General features: G+C 38.2%; 1 protein-coding gene and 1 long non-coding RNA gene across 5 annotated transcripts in view; one reads left to right on the top strand and one right to left on the bottom strand.

Moving 5' to 3' along the window:
* LOC120751447 (uncharacterized) overlaps positions 1-10866 on the bottom strand; it is a 29497-nt gene extending 18631 nt beyond the window's left edge. For both annotated transcript variants that reach the window (XR_009207764.1, XR_005700438.1), the window contains exons 1-2: positions 10775-10866; positions 9999-10215 (exon numbers count right to left, since the gene is read on the bottom strand). This is a non-coding gene — a long non-coding RNA (uncharacterized LOC120751447). The remainder of the gene's footprint in view (positions 1-9998; positions 10216-10774) is intronic.
* The window catches only part of TRIM24 (tripartite motif containing 24), a 55142-nt gene that overhangs the window by 29866 nt on the left and 7799 nt on the right, over positions 1-17477 (top strand). For all 3 annotated transcript variants that reach the window (XM_040061317.2, XM_040061318.2, XM_040061319.2), the window contains exons 3-14: positions 418-565; positions 2485-2617; positions 3893-4009; positions 5011-5125; positions 5745-5891; positions 8533-8650; positions 9909-10174; positions 10806-10970; positions 12480-12659; positions 14344-14479; positions 15503-15575; positions 16875-17043. In XM_040061317.2, coding sequence (XP_039917251.1) covers positions 418-565; positions 2485-2617; positions 3893-4009; positions 5011-5125; positions 5745-5891; positions 8533-8650; positions 9909-10174; positions 10806-10970; positions 12480-12659; positions 14344-14479; positions 15503-15575; positions 16875-17043 — 1767 coding nt within the window. The remainder of the gene's footprint in view (positions 1-417; positions 566-2484; positions 2618-3892; positions 4010-5010; positions 5126-5744; positions 5892-8532; positions 8651-9908; positions 10175-10805; positions 10971-12479; positions 12660-14343; positions 14480-15502; positions 15576-16874; positions 17044-17477) is intronic.

Raw genomic sequence — 17477 nt, 5'->3', positions numbered from 1 at the left:
CAGGTGACCAGAAGCTAAAATTAAAGCTTCAGCGTGAACTGAAGGAGGCTTCTAAAATCAGAGTAGTGCTGCTTTGTGTTCTGTCGTTAGTATATATTTGACAACAGCATCTTGTGGACAGTAAACATTGTATGGCTTCAAAGTGTGCAGGGAATGGCAGAAAGTAGTGGTCTGACTTTTATCACGTCAGGCAAAGATTTTAGGGTAACACTGACAAAATGACCTGTTTCTTTGAAAAGTCACATTCAATTACTTCTGTGCTGTTATTTATAATGCTCCTCCTGTACCTCAGGCAGTTTTCCGTTCTCATTTCACTGTTTTCAGAAGACTATGAAAGTGCACTGATGATGTATGAAAAGTAACCTGTGTGTATATTCCAAACTTATTTTAACAGCTACCTTTTCTTCCTCTTGTCAGGTCTGCACAAGCTGTGAAGACAATGCAGAAGCTCATGGGTTTTGTGTGGAATGTGTAGAGTGGTTGTGCAAGACCTGCATCAGAGCTCACCAGAGGGTTAAATTCACAAAGGATCATACTGTGAGGCAGAAAGAGGAAGTATCTCCAGGTAACATATTTATAATTTCACAAAGAGTATGTGTCTGCATTGGAAAATTATGTTGGAACAACACACTTTTTTAAAAAAGTGGTAAATTGAAAGCTGGTTTTCTGTCAGTTTTTTGTCTTGGGTAAGCTAAATAGCTGTACAGGTTTTCTTTTTTTAAATTTAATATGTTTTAAAACAATAAATGCACATAGATTTTATCTTTTACATGGATTGAATGCAAATTATTGTCTAGACTTTAGAGAACAGCTGCAGAAAATACTTTTTTAGGCATTTGGCTCCTCTAGTTTTACTAGAGGTCTAACAAATTAAACATTAGTTTTATTTTTGTATACAGCAGGAAAAGGAGCACTAATTGATTATATTTTTTCAGTATTCTGATAAAAAGCCAGCCAAAATTAATGTTTTAGATAAGTATATTCTGAGCTTGAAATGTTTTGCCTTAGAAACGTAAGGGCAGTATGTTATGAATTGGGGCATTTTTCCTCAGTAGGATCTAGGATAATTTGGGCTAGAAGGGACCTCAGGAGATCCTAGTCCAAGCCTCCTGCTTCAAAGCATTCAGATGAGTTCCAGTTGTTCAGGTCTTTATCCATTTGGGCCTTATGTGTTGTACAGTTCAGCCTCTCTGAGAATTCTTGACTCCTCTGTGGTAGAAAAGGTATTTCTATTCACTGAGAACTTATTTTGTTTCAGTTTTTTCCCCACTGTGTCTTGTCTTTTTTAGTGTCATTGTAGGAGAATAATAAACATTCTAGGATGCTGACAAGCATTCTACTGGTTCCAATACATCCATTGGACTTGCATGACTTTTCTTGTAAATATATAAATTTAAATATGATTTTTAGCAGTTGTCCATGTTATTTTAAATATACGTATTAGAATAGATATTTATTTTCATTCCACCTTATATAGTATTATGAGGTAATCTCTTGCTCAAAGGGTAACTTCCACCATGATACTTTGAAGATACACGCTGTATTCTGTGTCCCACTTTCACACATGGTTAATCCAAAGTGATTACTGAGTGTACTTTCAAGAGAGGACAAAACTGGATGGAAGTGGCTGATGGACTGTTAGGCAGTGCATGGCTTGGATGTAGGAATGGTCTCAGTGCACTCAGGCCTCTTTGGGAGGCAGTTTGTTGGTGAGTTGGAAAGAATTTTGACTGAAGGATACAGACCTGGAAAAAAAAAACCAAACTACTTCCAGATCTCTTGAAAATAAGTAAATGAATAGGTATTGAAAAGAGGCCTCATCGATCTGCAGTGAAGGTTGGGCTGCAGTGTGAAGCCCGTTTTCATTGCAGGCTGTATAATCCTTATGAATTCAGTGTCCAGCCTAACTCTTAGGAAATCAGGCTTTGTCAGTTAAATTGTTTAAAGAAATAGATTTCTGTGATCTGGTGATGTTTCCTGCACCCTTTGATATTAGTGCAGTAGAAACTGAAGTGAGACCTCTTACCCATTAAGAACGGGGTCCTGAACGGACGTTCGTATCTCCTGGTTATTACATCCTATATGTTCTACACTTTAAATGCCCATGTCTTGATATCCTCAAACCCCTTTCCACCAGGTCAGCTGAGAAAGAAGACAGAGCATGAATTAAGTCACCACCTCCTCATCTCCATTTAAGAAAGGAGCTTGCTGATTGTGCAATGTCTTTTGCAGCCGCAACAGTACTGGCTACTCCTTTTGTAAATAGTTGTGTGAGCCATAAGAGATTATGTTAAAATAGGCTCTAGACATTTTCCATTAGAGAGGGTGCTAGCCTCATGCTTGCTGCAGGAGTGAGACGTTGCAGTTTGAGCTTATGGCTGTTGCAGTGAGTGACCCGATACTCGTACATCTAAGGAAAAACAGGAGGATGCAAATCTTGAACAAGTTCAGTAGACTGTACTAACATCTTGCTTTGTTCCACAGAGGCAGTTGGTGTGACCAGCCAGCGACCAGTGTTCTGCCCTTACCATAAAAAGGAGCAGCTGAAGTTGTATTGTGAAACCTGTGACAAGTTGACCTGCCGAGACTGTCAGTTACTAGAGCACAAAGAGCACAGGTATCAAAGCAAAGTTTTATCCATCTCACTTACAGGAGTAGATTGTAGATCTAGCTGCATGGAACACAGCTGCATGGAACACAGTCAGGTGGAAAAAGTGCAAACTAAAATTTTCTGCTCAGACATGAAACTCACAAAAAACCAGAGATTGTATCCCAAAGAATGCGACTGATGAGTGTGTGTTGTATTTAGAATAAAATCGAATTCTTCCAGTTGTTAATCTGGTGACTTAAGCACAAGACCTTTTTTACAGTCAACCTATTTGGTTAGAATTTGTTGCTATGCAGCTCTTCAGAGAGTCCTCAGAAAACACAGGGGCTGTGTTATGCAACTGTACACTTACATGTAACTTCTCTGTTTGTCCTTCAACAAGATTATATAACAACATTACCAAACAGTTTCAGAATGGAGCAAATGGGGATTTTTTTTCTGTGAAGAGCCCTTTCAAAGGAAGAGTTAACCTACAGTTTGGCTAATACTGTACTTGGACAACAGTATAACACTCAGATCTTTGTGCTGCTGTTCTTTTGATCTTCTCTTACTGGTCACTGAAGCTGAAAAGCAGAATTATATTCAACTTCTGAGTGCAGGGCAAAAATCTTGCTGGTTAACACATACAGTAGTGTTTTGGGACAGATATCCTCTGGTTAAATATTAATATGCTTGCTATACCTGATGCAACCACCCTAAGAGCTTCACCTGACCAGGTGAAGAAGTGTTGGCTGCTGTTGATCCTTGGAACAGGCTAAACCTTGCTTTTGTAGAGTTGCAGTCTTCCTCTTTTATTCTCCTTTTCTCAGGATTTATAGCCCTTTTATAAAGTACCACTTCTTTTTTTTCCCCAGATTGTTAAAGATTTTGGTTCCTTGATTTAAAATGTTGCCAGCTTCTACCAATTCAGGAATCTCCTCCATTTCTGCATCCTTGTCTTGCATGAAGTAATGGTTTACATGCATTTTCACATTCAAAGTGACGTACCTCAAAACATTAATTTTTCTTTTGCTAAAATTCAGCTATGGTCACACAATATCCTTTTGTATTTAAGAAAATCGTAAATTCTTCCCCCAGTGTGACAGGAAATGGACTATAAAATTAAATATACTGTAAAGGAAATGTATGAGCATTTACTGACATATGCTTCCATAATGACAGTTAAATTTCAGATTTGAGCATCCCCTTTCTTAATTAAAGAAATATTACATTGTAAGTCACTCTGCTTTTTAGCAAGTATGTCACACTTTTACATGTGTAAATCCTCACTGCTTTTTACTACAGGTACCAGTTTATAGAAGAAGCTTTTCAAAACCAAAAAGTTATTATTGAGACACTAATCACCAAATTGATGGAGAAGACTAAGTACATAAAATATACAGGGAAGCAGATCCATAACAGGTTTGTATCAGATTATGAAGTTAAAACTGACAGAAGGCAACTTCACATATACAGTAGTTTCTTGAAATGTTTAAAGTAGTGTATTTTGTACTTCTCTGCTTTTATTCTTCCAGAAAGAGGAATTCTAAAGTTCACTGTAGTGACTGTTGCCTGTTCATTAATGCTTGGTTGTGTTAGGTAATTCTTCTGCTCAGCCTGCGGACTTAATGGTCAGCAATTCCTTGGGTGCAACAAAACAACTTATGCAATAAAGACTGCAGAAGACAGTCTTAAATGCTTCCTTACCATTAGCAGATTAATTTTCTTAGGGTAGATCCCTCTTAGAAAATGAAAGGTTGTGACTCATGTTTTCATAATGTTTGTGACATGTATTTGAAGATTTATGTAGTACTTTTATACTTGGGGCTCCATTCACTGGGTATTACAAATCTAGGAGAAAAATGAATCTGTAAAATGCAATCTTGTGGCTTCTCCTTCAGCAGCGTTCAGGGGCAGCAATACCCAGGGAGATTTAGCACAGTCGGGGATGCCAAGTGTGACTTGAACTTTTCCTTCACCTTTGCAGTAGAGGTTTCCCCAATGTAACATTAGGCTTTGCTGTTATGAGTTTGAGCACTGTTGTTGAAATGGCTAAATTAGTGACAAATCTACCTTAGATGGAAATTAGACTTAAGCAGTTTTGGTTGGCATGGACTATGCCAGAAAAGTGCTGGAACTCTGAAAATCAACAATTTCAATTACAAAGAGCATTTAATTTTTTATCAGTGACAGATGTCAGAGTTACGACATTAGAGTTTTACCACCAGTTAATAAATTTTATCATTGGTCACTCTTACTTGCTCTATTTCTCCCAGTGATTTTCCTGACTATAACTATCTGATGGTACATGTATTAATTGGTGCATTAAGTGCTAATCTAAGCAACAGATTCTCTTTTTAATATTGTTTAGAGCATGGGTTTATGAGCTAAAGAACATTATTTTCTATACTGTCTACTTACAGAATTCTTGAAGTGAATCAGAATCAAAAGCAGGTGGAACAGGATATTAAAGTTGCCATATTTACACTGATGGTAGAAATAAATAAAAAGGGAAAAGCTCTGCTGCATCAGTTGGAGGTAATTTCATTTCTATCATAAGAATGAAAAGTTTCAGTCTTAATATTTTTTTTTTCTTTTATGTATTCACATTAAAGTAAATTTCTAGCATTAGTCCCCTGTGTATGTCCTATCATGATTCCAAAGTGGAGAGATATCCTATACAGGGACATCTATTTGAGCAAGTGGGGTTTTTGGCGGAGGAAAGTTTGGTTTTTGAGGGGTGACTAGTTTCTTTCTCCATGCTTCTGCAATTCATAATTCTACACATCATGCATGAAAAGTGTTTTATGAAAATTTTTCATAAATTCAGTAATCCAGTAGCAAATCACAGGAGAGAATTGTCTAGACTGGCTACCTGGAAAAATATTATCTCCAGTTGGGTTTGAAAAAGTGTGTGTGTGTGTAGAGAGGCACACACATACATATATATATATAAATATATGTAAAAATGTGTTATTGGCACAGAAAGTCCTGATATCTTGAGTAAATGTGTACTGACTTCTGTTTGGTAGCTGCATCAGGGGGCCTTTTTCGAGGAGCTAAGAAACCACTTGATCATTGTGAGTTACCAGTATGAAAGCTATGCCTTTTGACTGCAAATTGAACCTTTTGACTGGAACTGCTTTTCTGCTTGCAGACTCTGGCAAAAGAGCACAGGATGAAACTCCTGCAGCAACAACAGGAAGTGGCAGGTCTCTCTAAACAGCTGGAACACGTCATGAATTTTTCCAAATGGGCAGTTTCCAGTGGGAGCAGCACAGCGCTGTTGTACAGTAAACGCTTGGTAAGGTCAGGAAGAGGCTCTCCATTCACCTAGAGACTAGAGTTAAGTCAGATATGCATGCACGTGCTTGTCAGGGGTACTAGGCTATTAGAATCTTTAATGATTATCTACTCGTTGGAATATTTATATATAGTTTTTGTGGTTTTCTCTTAAACATAAATACAGAGTGTTTCTATTAATTTAGCTCTCTTGGCCGTGCTTCTGTCCTGTTACAATACCATAGAACTACTGTAGATCTGCAGAAGTAGGAACAGCTCCCTTTCTCTTGATTGAAAACCATGAAGCCATGAAACACTGGGAAAAAATGTTCTGTGTCTTACATCATCATTGTGCTTCTTTACAATACTTGCTACAGTGTCTGAGCTCATGAAAAACAGTATTTGTATATAATATACAATTGTGATCAATATCTGGTATCTAGCATTTTAATGTAAATGTTATTGTATGTCTTTGTTCTGTCAGGTTCATCTCCCACTGAAAGTCTTTCAAAATCAAAAATTAAACTAAGGTTTTTGTTTGTCCTTACAAGCAATTACAAAGCTAAATATTTCATTGCTATAATGACCCTAAAGATCTGAGTGCACATTGTCTCACTAAGCAGACTGTTCATGATGAAGAGAAATCCTAGCAACTCTGAAAGGAAAAAAAAGCCCAAAAACTTACCTTGATTCCTCCAATGGTTACTAGATTACACTTGCCTGATGGCAGAAATCTGGGGCAATGTTGAGAAAAGATGCTAGATGCCTTTTTTTTTTCAGTTCCTATAAAGTGGTTCACAAAGATTTTTTTCTTCATTTTCTCATTGGTTAGTTGAGAGCCAGGGTATTTGGTTTGGGTTTGCTGCTGGTTTTTGGTGGTGTTTTTTTTCTTTTTTTTTTCAATACCTGTTATTGATACTGCAGGCTATAGCAGAATATTACTTGTTTTTATCAACTTCAAATAGTTAAATTCATTTGGTCTGCCTTGTACTGCCTCAGCCAGTCATATTTTTTTTTTAATTGAATAGAGAAAAAAGACGTCAAACTGAGTCATGTTGTTTATAATTGCTTAATGTTGCCACCAAGACTCTGCTACGTGAGTAAGAAAACAAGTTGAGTTTCAGGCATCTTAATCATATAAACATTAGGCAGCTGAAAGAAAGGACCATCTAGCCCAGAAAGCCTCAGCAAATGAAAAGTATTTTTCAAAAGGACAGATTGAGCTTTAGAAAGTTGGCTGCTTGGGAGTTCAGTAGATAACCTATCTGTGGGCATTTGGAAAAATCCATTTCCAAGCAGCTTTGCGTAGAGGAGCATGTGAGACTTCGTCTCCAGCATATCCAGGAAGGGCGAAGGAATGCCCATCAGACTTAAAGGCAGCATTAGAGCTTGGGGGCTGTACTCTCAGGCTGTACTTTTCACTACTACCAACACAAGGTAACCAGTCAGGATTTTATCTACAATGCACGTGTGTGCACAATAGTAGGAAAATAATGGAGCAAACTATGACAGGAACTGCGTGTGACCAGTACTGGTAACAGGGCAAAAGTCTAGAATTTTTGTGCTGTCATCTGCTTGATGTACACTACGTTCTGGTAGTGCACACAAAAATCCTAGGGAAATCTCTATCCAAAATAGTAATAAAGGACTTAAAAGTTTTTCCATGGTCATTTAAAAATCTTGAGTCACGCTAAATGAGTATGGTCCTAAACTGACCTGCCTAAAATTGAAAAAAAAACCTTGTACACTAGAAGCTCTTAAAAAATTCCTCTGGGGGAAAAAAAAAAAAAAAGCCAAACGTCTATAATTTTAAACAATTAAGATGATTTCACTGAGTATATTTATTTTCCAGGAAATAATCTATCACTCAAAAAAACCAATGGTTGAACTCCCTAAGTTTTTTTTCAGGATCTGCTATGTGTGATTCTAAAATTAGCGCATGTTATATTTTGGTATATCAGTTCCTGACATTTCTAGTGAAACAACTGCAAGACAACATTTTCTTCCTAGGAACTAAATAAATTGTGAGCGTTTTGTAGAATATTCTCTTGTGTAATCACAGTCCAGTTCTTTGGAAGCAAGGCATTGGAAAAATCTGGAAATAACTGTGAATCTGAGTTTTCAAAGACATTTTATAAAAATCTGCTCTTTGGCTGTCCGAAGAAAACTTAAAATTTAGTACAAAAGAAAATTCCCTGTGATTGTACTTGTTGCCAAATGAATGGCCTACTGAGAAAGAAAAATGAATGGGCTAAAATAGATTTATGGGGAAAAAAACATCAATGATTATGTAAATCTGAACTTCACTTGCAAGTAGTTAAAGTCATTGAATATAACGGCCAAGTTTTTAGAAGGATATGTATTTCTACAGGGAAGAATTGTTAGTTTTGTTTAGGGTGTAGTTAACTTCTTTTAAAACTACTTTAGGAATAAGGGAAAGATATTAAAAATAGCTCTTTATTTGTAGCTTGGACAAGTTTCTGTATCTTTAACCTCAATTCTCTAGGGGCTTGTTCAGGGGAGTTTTGTTGGTGGGTTTTTTTGATTGGTTGCTTTGTTTGGTGTGGGGGGCTGTGTGTGTGTTTTGGGTTGTTTTTCTTTGCTGTTCAGATACATGGCTCTGGCCCCAGAGGAAAAAAACCCCGTTTTTGTTCTTGTTCTAGATTACATATCGACTACGGTATCTCCTCCGAGCAAGGTGTGATCCTTCCCCAGTAACTAACAATACCATCCAGTTCCACTGTGATCCTAGCTTCTGGGCTCAGAATATTTTCAATCTAGGTATGATAAATTTTTATTAGCCCTTTGCTGTCTTGATCCTATTTTGAAAGCAGCTTTCTTTTTGTGATGATAGCCTCTGTGCTATTCATTTCTTCATTTACTCTGTTAAATGTATTTCCCTAACTGTGAAAAACATTCAAAGTGCAATGCATGGGGAAAAGTATTATTTATTAATACTATGATAAAGTATTGACAAATTTACCTTGTTTGAATGGTATAAGTGATGGTGAAAAAAGGCAGCTTTCAGTTTTCTGGTCAATACTTCTAACTTCCAGCTTCTGGAACAGGGAACACAGTTTTTAATCCCATTTCATGTCCAAAGAAAGGGTTCCTGCTGTCAACCAGCGCTCCCAGGTCCTTTCCCATGGGACAGCTTTCAGCCATGATGATAAGCGCCCTAAGAACTCAACACCTTAGCGGGAGGGCTTAAAGGTTTTAGAGGTCTTTCAGGATTTTGACTATTGTGCTTCCTTTCTCTCTCCACTGTTATCTTGGTGGGCATTTTTGTTTTTATGTCGTGTGCAGAAGGCTTTGTGAGATATCTGTGGGATATTTTCTGCTGTTCATCAGAAAGTGCTCTCTCTGTGTACGGAAGTGCAAATGTATGATTCTCTACGATATCAGAGGAAGAAAGTGTTATGGCAGTTCTTTAAGGCAAACTGAGCTCCTTTTCCCAGACATGGGGACACTGGATGGTTGCAAGGAAATTCTCCAAGTTCCTTCTTTATAAATAATTTTTTTAGAGACAGGAATTGAAAGGGAAACACATTTCCAGAAACCAGCTGTCAGGTTGTGTGGTGGTAACTCTGAACTGCTGCTCAGTTGAGATGTTTGTCATGAGCTTTTTCCTGTGTTTGGTGGGCTCTTTTTCTTATGTATGTTTATTTAATGAACTTCTGAAATACAGTCCCTTACATTCTGAAGAGTGCTACAATAGAAATAGCACCTGTATAGACCAGCACTGGGATTCTTGTGAAAGTTTAAGTGATTGATAAAACCAAATCATGTTTATCTATCTAGTTTCAGAAATCACAGCCTTTAGGCCATTTTGTTTTATGATCAGACATGTTAAATTTCTGTACATAAGCTGGATATAAGAACCAGTGAAGAAAAATAAAATAAAGAGTTTTGAGTGAAGAAACAAGTTACTTCAGAAATGGTTTGAGTTCTAGTCAGACTGCATGTTGCTGACAGTGTGACGGCATTCCTGCTAACTGCCACACTTCGGTATTGATTTTATTTATTTTGGTTAAAATAGGTTCTTTGGTAGTTGAAGACAAGGAAACTCCACCACATATGCCCAAGAGCCCTGTGATGGAACCAAACTTACAGCCACCAGGCAGCTTACCTCCCAACCAGCTCTCCAAGTTCCCAACACAGATCAGCTTAGCTCAGCTCCGCCTCCAGCACATGCAGCAGCAGGTCATGGCTCAGAGACAGCAAGCTCAACGCAGGGCAGGACCAGCAGTTGTACCAAACCCAAGAATGCCAGGAGCCATGCAACAACCTCCTGCTTCTCATCAGGTAAGTTAGGACTGTTTTCTGAGTCTCTTTTTCCCATGGCACTGAAGGAGAAAGTAAAGTAAAATAGGAAAAAAAGGAAAGAAGATAAATCTAGATACATAATTTAAGATATCTTCATCTTCAGCACATGGCTTTGTAGATGGTTTAGAGGACGTTTTCTTTACTGAGAAATGAATGGGCATTTTAAACTTGCCTTGCAAAATGCGTGGTAGTACGCAGCCTGTATTTATTCTTAAAAAAAATAAGATCTTATTGTATCCATCCATATACAGAGCTTAGCACATTTTTGTGGTTTTGTCAAGTATCAAAAAGTTAACTTCACTAATTTTTTTTTGCTACATCTATTTTGCATAATATCCAATGATTCTCTCCCATATCTTTCAAAGTTGGAAACACTCACTGGTTCTTGTTATGTCTCTTCATATATTAAAATAAAATCAAAACTGTCTACTAGGTTTTAACATTGAAATTCAGTGCATTTGATCATTCAGCTAAATGGTGTGGTACTATTTGTTTGCATATAATTTATGAGACGTTTCAGAAGTTTAAAAGGACTATTTAGTAAAAAATGTGTGAAATATAGAGCAGATCTCAGCTTACTTGCAGAACTCTTCTTATTGTTTTTATACAGGCACCTCCGCGCTTGATTCATTTTCAGAATCATAGTTCCAAGCCCAATGGTTCAGCTCTTCCTGCACAACAGATGAGATTTCCCCAAAATCAGAACCTACCAAGGCCAGCAGTAAAGCCCAACCCATTGCAAATGGCATTCTTGGCGCAGCAAGCTATGAAACAGGTAGAGGGTTGTTCCCTTTTCATTCTCCATTTAGAAATTAAACATCAAATGTGCCTTGTATCATATTTTATACTGTACCTCTAAAGTGCTTTTCAATTAAAACAGACTGCAGTGTTTTCTATGACAAGATACCCATAGTTTTCTTAATGAGGTGACTGTCAAGTTGCTTTCATTTTGACAGTTCTAAGCAGCTGAAGCATTAGGGAACACTGCAAGTGTTGTGTAGGTGTTTCATTCTCTTACTTGCTCTTGCTGTGGTTTCTCACCACTTGTGCAAAACTTAGCATGGCCAGAATCTGCACATTGCAGTCAGTGAGGAGACAAATCAGAAAATCCCAGTTTAGCTTGATGATAGTGACTTCACCAGGAACCAGGTAAAACCTTGACTAAAAAGCTAGAGCTTCCATGGTTCCCAGAGTATGGCAAATCTGAACTCTTACAGGTGAGGGGAGGAAGGAGTCCACAATTGTGGGACCTCTGCTGAGACTGATCAATGCCCAGCTGATCAGCAGCTGAACTGAGGCAAAAGCAAACACATCATATGTGTTCTGGATGTTTGGGAATGCTCATCTTTATTAAAAAGTGTATTATTACACAAATTGCTGGGTGCGGGGAAGCAGGAAAGAATTGAACAAATATGTGACCTGAAAAATGGTGTAATACCAGTTATGTTTGCAATGCTTATGATGTCAGAGAACTAATTTCAACTAAATGGATGAAAGCTGTACAATATCTAGGAGAACTTGTGAGAATAAAAAGTAAGTCACTTCTGTTCTGTCTCTGAAAAGAAGACTGGCCTGTCTACAAGCCTTTCTTTCAAGATTCCTCATTATTCAGTGATGTCTGTCTGAAACTAGAGGCCAGTAAATAGAATGGCTGACTAGAAGGGAATTGAGCAGAGTCAGGTTTTGTCTGCAGTTGCCAGGAAATTCCATTAAAGTCACTGAAAACTGCATACATTTAAATGAGAAAGAAATTTGGTCTGTCTTGACTGTGCACTTCATATCATGGTGTTAAATGTGTATGTGGATGGAGATCCAGTCAGCATTTCAAATTCTTAATGACTTTATGTTGTTAAGGGAAGCACATCGTCAAAGACTTCAAGGCATCCAGGTGACACTGTAGCCATTTATTTGGTGAAGCACTGGGAGCAGCTGTACATTCAGCCTATTACCTGTAATGCTTTTACTTCACAAAAACTGTTACATTTCTTCCACAACACTGTCAATGCAGCATGAAATATTAATAGATACTTAACGCTGAGGTATGGCTTTGAATTTAAGAATTTGCATTAATTTCTTCTATTCATAGTTTTCAACCATGTGTCATCTTCCATTGTCTTGTGAGACTGGTTCTTCAAATGAGACAACTTCAGAGTAAAGCAGGATTTTATGTTTGAATTCAGCTTCTGGAACTAAGCTGCTGGTTTTGCCAGTGTATATTCAGTAGATGTGAACTGTTGCAAAGAAAAAAAATGCTGAATTGTGGATTATGGTCTCTTGTTTTTAGTGGCAGATCAGTAGTGGACAAACTTCAACCACCCCTTCGACTGCAAGCAGCACAACATCGACTCCATCCAGCCCCACAGTCACCAGTGCTGCGGGGTGTGACGGGAAGAATTATGGTCCCCCTGTGATAGATCTGAGTTCCCCCGTGGGTAGCTCCTATAATCTGCCATCTCTCCCTGATGTAAGTGTAACGTAGAGGCAATGTTTTATGGATTCTGTTTTTAAGTCTTAATGTTTGTGAGAAATAGAAATCTTTTAGACTGGAATTCTGTTTGTCAAAATGAGACAGATCTAGGAAACAAACAATGCAGAGTTGCCTGCGTGTTGCTGGAAATACTCAGAACTGTTTTGGGTGACAGCTGTTAGGACGACTAAGAAAAAAGGGACTTTAAGTTGTAGTTGTAATTTGACTTATTTGTATGCTGCATTTTTTTCTGCAGCCCCATAATGGTCCTTACAAAAATGTGTTAGCTTAGTTTGTTTACCAGTGTCCATAGATAGCAGTGGTTTGCTGCTGGTAGATTTCTGGTAGATTTTTAAAATTTTTAAAATCTATTTTTAACTTATTGAAAGAGCAGTCTTGGGTAGGTAATAATGGTCAGCATACTGGATATATTCCTTATATCTTTTCTTCATATATTCTCTAACATGCCTTTGAGCTGGTGATAGAGCATGGTAAGATCATAATTTCTTAGCCTTCTAAGCTTCTCTTTTATAGTTTCTTCTCAGTGGTACATGTTTGCTCCAAGTCCACATGGGAGTTAGTGAGTTTTAGTCAGGTGACTTTATTTTTCCACATAACTGCCTAACCTGTTTTTTGTGGTCCAAGTTTCATAGAAATCTGAAGTGTCATGCTTTCCTAGTCATAGCTTGCTGTTATCTCCTATCTTTGCTTTGTTTTTACCTATATACTGGGTGTTCTCTTTATTAAAATGGAGTACATAGACTACAGAATCACAGTATCTGTCAGATTTCAAGGGGGAGCTACACAACATGGTCATAAAACTACTGAGTCTGTGAGACATCTTAGCGTATTTATTTCTCTGCACAGTATTATGGACTCTTCTACTTGTGTGTAATTGAGTTTATGCTTTTAAGGTACATGGCCCAAATCATTGTAAATGTGCTGACCTTGCCAAAGCTGTTGCATCCACTTTGGATGCACATTATCAAATATTTTCTTACATACTGAAAGAAAGCAAACATTTCAAAAAGTCATTCCTCCTTATCAAACCAGATTGTGTAATTTTTACAGAAAGTTAGAATGCTGCATTGGGAGCCACTAGAATAAAGTTCAGTTCTCTGGTTTGAGCCATGGTGGAAAGAATAAATGTTGGTTTGCTGTTTCCATTTTGAGTCAGTATGCATGGCTCCTGTCCAGAAGGTGTGTGGGACAGATGGTATTCAGATTCCTGTGAGTTTCTTCCAGTCCTGTTAAACACCAATGGATTAAGGGGTAGTTTGTGTATAGCATGTTTTCTTTTCAAGAGTATTTAATATGAACATGTCCAAAGAAGGTGTGGAGATAAACTTACTTCGATGTGTGAAAACTCCCTGTTTGATTTAAGCCTTCTCTGTAGCCTGTGGAGAAAAACTGTCACTTACAGAATTATCTGCTCTTAAAATAATCACTGTCTGGATTTGGCTATTTCATTTTCTTTTTAGGGAAAGCAAGATGATATGTTTTAAAGTAACCATCTCACTTTTTGGATGGGTAAACTTCGGTGAAATGCATTTTTGTCTTCGCTTTCAAAATAACAGCACGGCAGAGGCTTTTTCCTTTTGTTTGATCTTTTGTTGTTTTTGGGGTGGGGGGTTTTCCCTTCCTAACACTAACTGCTTCCCTTTGCTTCCCCACCTTTTAGATTGATTGTTCAGGAAACATCACACTGGATAATGCTATAAGGAAGGATGGCATTGTAGAGCAGAATCAGCCAAAACCCCCTTCAAACAGGACTGTGCAGTCACCAAATTCCTCGGTACCGTCACCAGGCCTCTCAGGTAATTGAATGTGATGCAATTTTCTATATAAGTGGTGCAATTGAAAAATCTAGTGTGGCAATGTTAACACTTACATCAGAATTAATTCTTTATATTAAAGATGAGAATTAAGGAAATTAAGGCAAAGTTGTACAAAACATAGTAGGAGGTAGAGTTGAGATAATATTTTAGCATTGTGATCAAAAGTATCCAGATCTTAAAAACAGGGAGGGGAAAAAAAGGGTAGATTTTATCAAAATGGATAGAAATCCATAGGAAAGTGACACTCTCAGGTGTACACCAGATTAAGACCTAGCAGCTGTGGTAAGAGACATGTATTTGAGAAAGTGAGATAGGATGTAACAGCAGGCTACAAATGTTCCTTGGGTGGGTAGTGCAGCACTGACACACGATGACCAGAGGAGTTACTGTCATGGGTGGCTGAGTGTGGTGGACCTGGAGGATCCAGGGGAATCCTGTCACCATGCTGGTGGCCCACAGCAGCTGTTCCTTGCTCCCATTTTCTGACCTGAGCTGTGGGAAGGCTGTGTGAGCGGGAATTCCCAGCGAGCACTCGTGCAGCGGTCCCACATTCCAGCGGGATAGCAAAGACGGCGGGCAGCCTTCACAGGCAGCACAAACAGCCCACTCAGGCTTCTCAGGGCTGCTGCTCAGCAATCTGCTTCACAAGGCTTTCAGCTCTCTGCACCCCAGACCTCTTCCTGCTCGCCACCTCAAAGTTTCCTGGCAGTTCTGAGAGATCTGCTTGAATTTAGTAAGACAAAACAGCCTGCAGTGATCAGGTGGAGAGGTCAGCCAGGCAAAGGTACTCACCCATCGCCTGCTTGCATGTAATGGCCCTTTCCTTAGTCCTCTCTTTCCCTCTGTTATCTCATGCCTCTCATCCTTTCATGGAAATGGGTTAAATGGAATATTTTGCACTACAGGAGAAAATTTCCCCAGGACTTGCGTGTACTTCTCTGAGTCGTATCTCAGACTTGGCGCAGACCTGTGTTCTGTTCTAATCTGATCGTTCTGTCCTAGGAGGAATCAGTGTGACAAACGTACACCCTCCCATTCGTTCACCCAGTGCCTCCAGTGTTGGGAGCAGAGAGAGGTAAGGAAAGAGTGTGAGAGGGGAAAATGTAACTTCCACCTCCACAGAACATGCCTCAGCCTCTTCTCTCTTTAGTGCATAAAGATGTCGATTTGTCTCCCCTTCTCTGTTAACAGGTCGGGCCTGATGGTTGTTACAGCACTCTTTGCATTCTGAAAGCAGTAATTTCATTTGTATTAATAGAACATCTAAAGATGTATTGATTCTGTAAATGATGGCTAGGTTGGTGTTATTAAAAGAATACCATTTATAAATGAGGGTTTAAGTTCAGAAAAATCCACTAAAGGAAAAAGCTGCGTATTGAAAGCCCTCGTGGAACTATAAATTACTTCAGATTTAAGGAACTGATGTTACAAATAGGGTTACTAAGAATTTTCTGCTGCAACACAGTTAAGTGAGCACTAGATATCTACTGAGAGTCTACACAAATGTTTTTATCCCTTACTGATGGAATATTAATGAACAAATATATTTACACAGTGTTGTTTGAAGAGTGCAGCTCCGTTAATGCGTTGCAAAAAATTAGAGCGTACATCTGACATGAGATTAATTTTTCATGCAGAGAAAAATCAGATGACATTCATCCTACTTGAGTTGGAAATGCAGGTGGTTTTTAATCTGAAATACCTTTTGCTCTATTCCATTTACATGGTAAATTCTCTGAAGGACTCTTATGAACAGTTTAAATGAACAGTTTAAATGGTTGTTTGAAGAGTTTTTACTTGCATTTAAAAATGTGATTTGATATGCTGCTGCTTGAATTCATTTTGTTAAATTTAAATTCTTCATTTTTCTTTAAAAAGATATGCAGGTATTTTGAAGTTTGATTGTCCACTCTCATCCTGTTAAAGACTAAATACATGAAAAAAGATCTAGTTCTAAAAGTAGGGTCCAAGTTTTGGTAGAGCTGCAAGGCTCTAAGAATGTGTTCCAAAATAATGTAAATATGTGTTTTATCTGCTGTATTCGGTTTACAATGTTCAGTGGAGGTGCTTTTTTGTGTATAACCTGAAAGAGACCGAGATTATTGGTAAATTTTGCACTAATGGGTCAAGCCATGAGTAATTCTCTAGTTTTGGGGCTGCACCATTAAAATTTTCCCATTTGGTAATGCTTTTTCAGTATACATCAAAAGAAATAAACCTGAGTGTTGCATTCCGTAAGGGGAATACTACTCAGGATTCAAAGAAACAAATCAGATTAACATCCTGAGATCATGGAAAGCATCAGTGTACAAAAGGTGTCCAGTTCTGACTCCTAATTTCCTTTTTTTTTCCCTGCCTTTTCTGTCACCTACAGTTCTGGCTCCTCCAGCAGGCCACCAGGAGCTGATTCTACACACAAAGTCCCTGTTGTTATGTTGGAACCAATCAGAATTAAACAGGAGTCAAGTGAATCAAACGAGAACTTTGATTTCCCAATTGTTGTAGTGAAGCAAGAGATGGAGGAGGAATCCCAGCCTCGGAATGTAATATTTACAGCTAGAAAGTTCTCCTTTCTCATTTGGGTTATTTTGTATTTACGGGGACTAAAATAATTTACTCATATTCTGTCGGGAGCTGTTCCAGGGGAAAACTAGAAAACTACATAAAAGGAAGAGGTGAAATTCAAAATCAAACTAGCCCTACTGCTAATTAATTTAACTGGTGTGATCAGACTGCTTTTATCCATTGAAAACCTGGGAAATCCAGAAATAGCTTGCAGAGATGAAATTTTCAGGTGCTGCCAGGATGTGTTTCCAGGAATATCCATAAACAAGGAACTAGATTTTTGGGCCGTCAGAGATTAGGTTTTTTATTGGTGGAGCAGTTAATAGCCTTTCATAGCTAATTTCTTGTGTTCATTTCCCTGTGCCATAGTGTGTTAGTAATTCCTGCATGTATGTTGCAAGTTGTATGGCTG

This window comes from Hirundo rustica, chromosome 4 (assembly GCF_015227805.2).
Source record: "Hirundo rustica isolate bHirRus1 chromosome 4, bHirRus1.pri.v3, whole genome shotgun sequence".
Taxonomy (NCBI): domain Eukaryota; kingdom Metazoa; phylum Chordata; class Aves; order Passeriformes; family Hirundinidae; genus Hirundo; species Hirundo rustica.
Note: the sequence above shows the minus strand (reverse complement) of the source record. Positions and strands in the feature narration are given on the sequence as shown.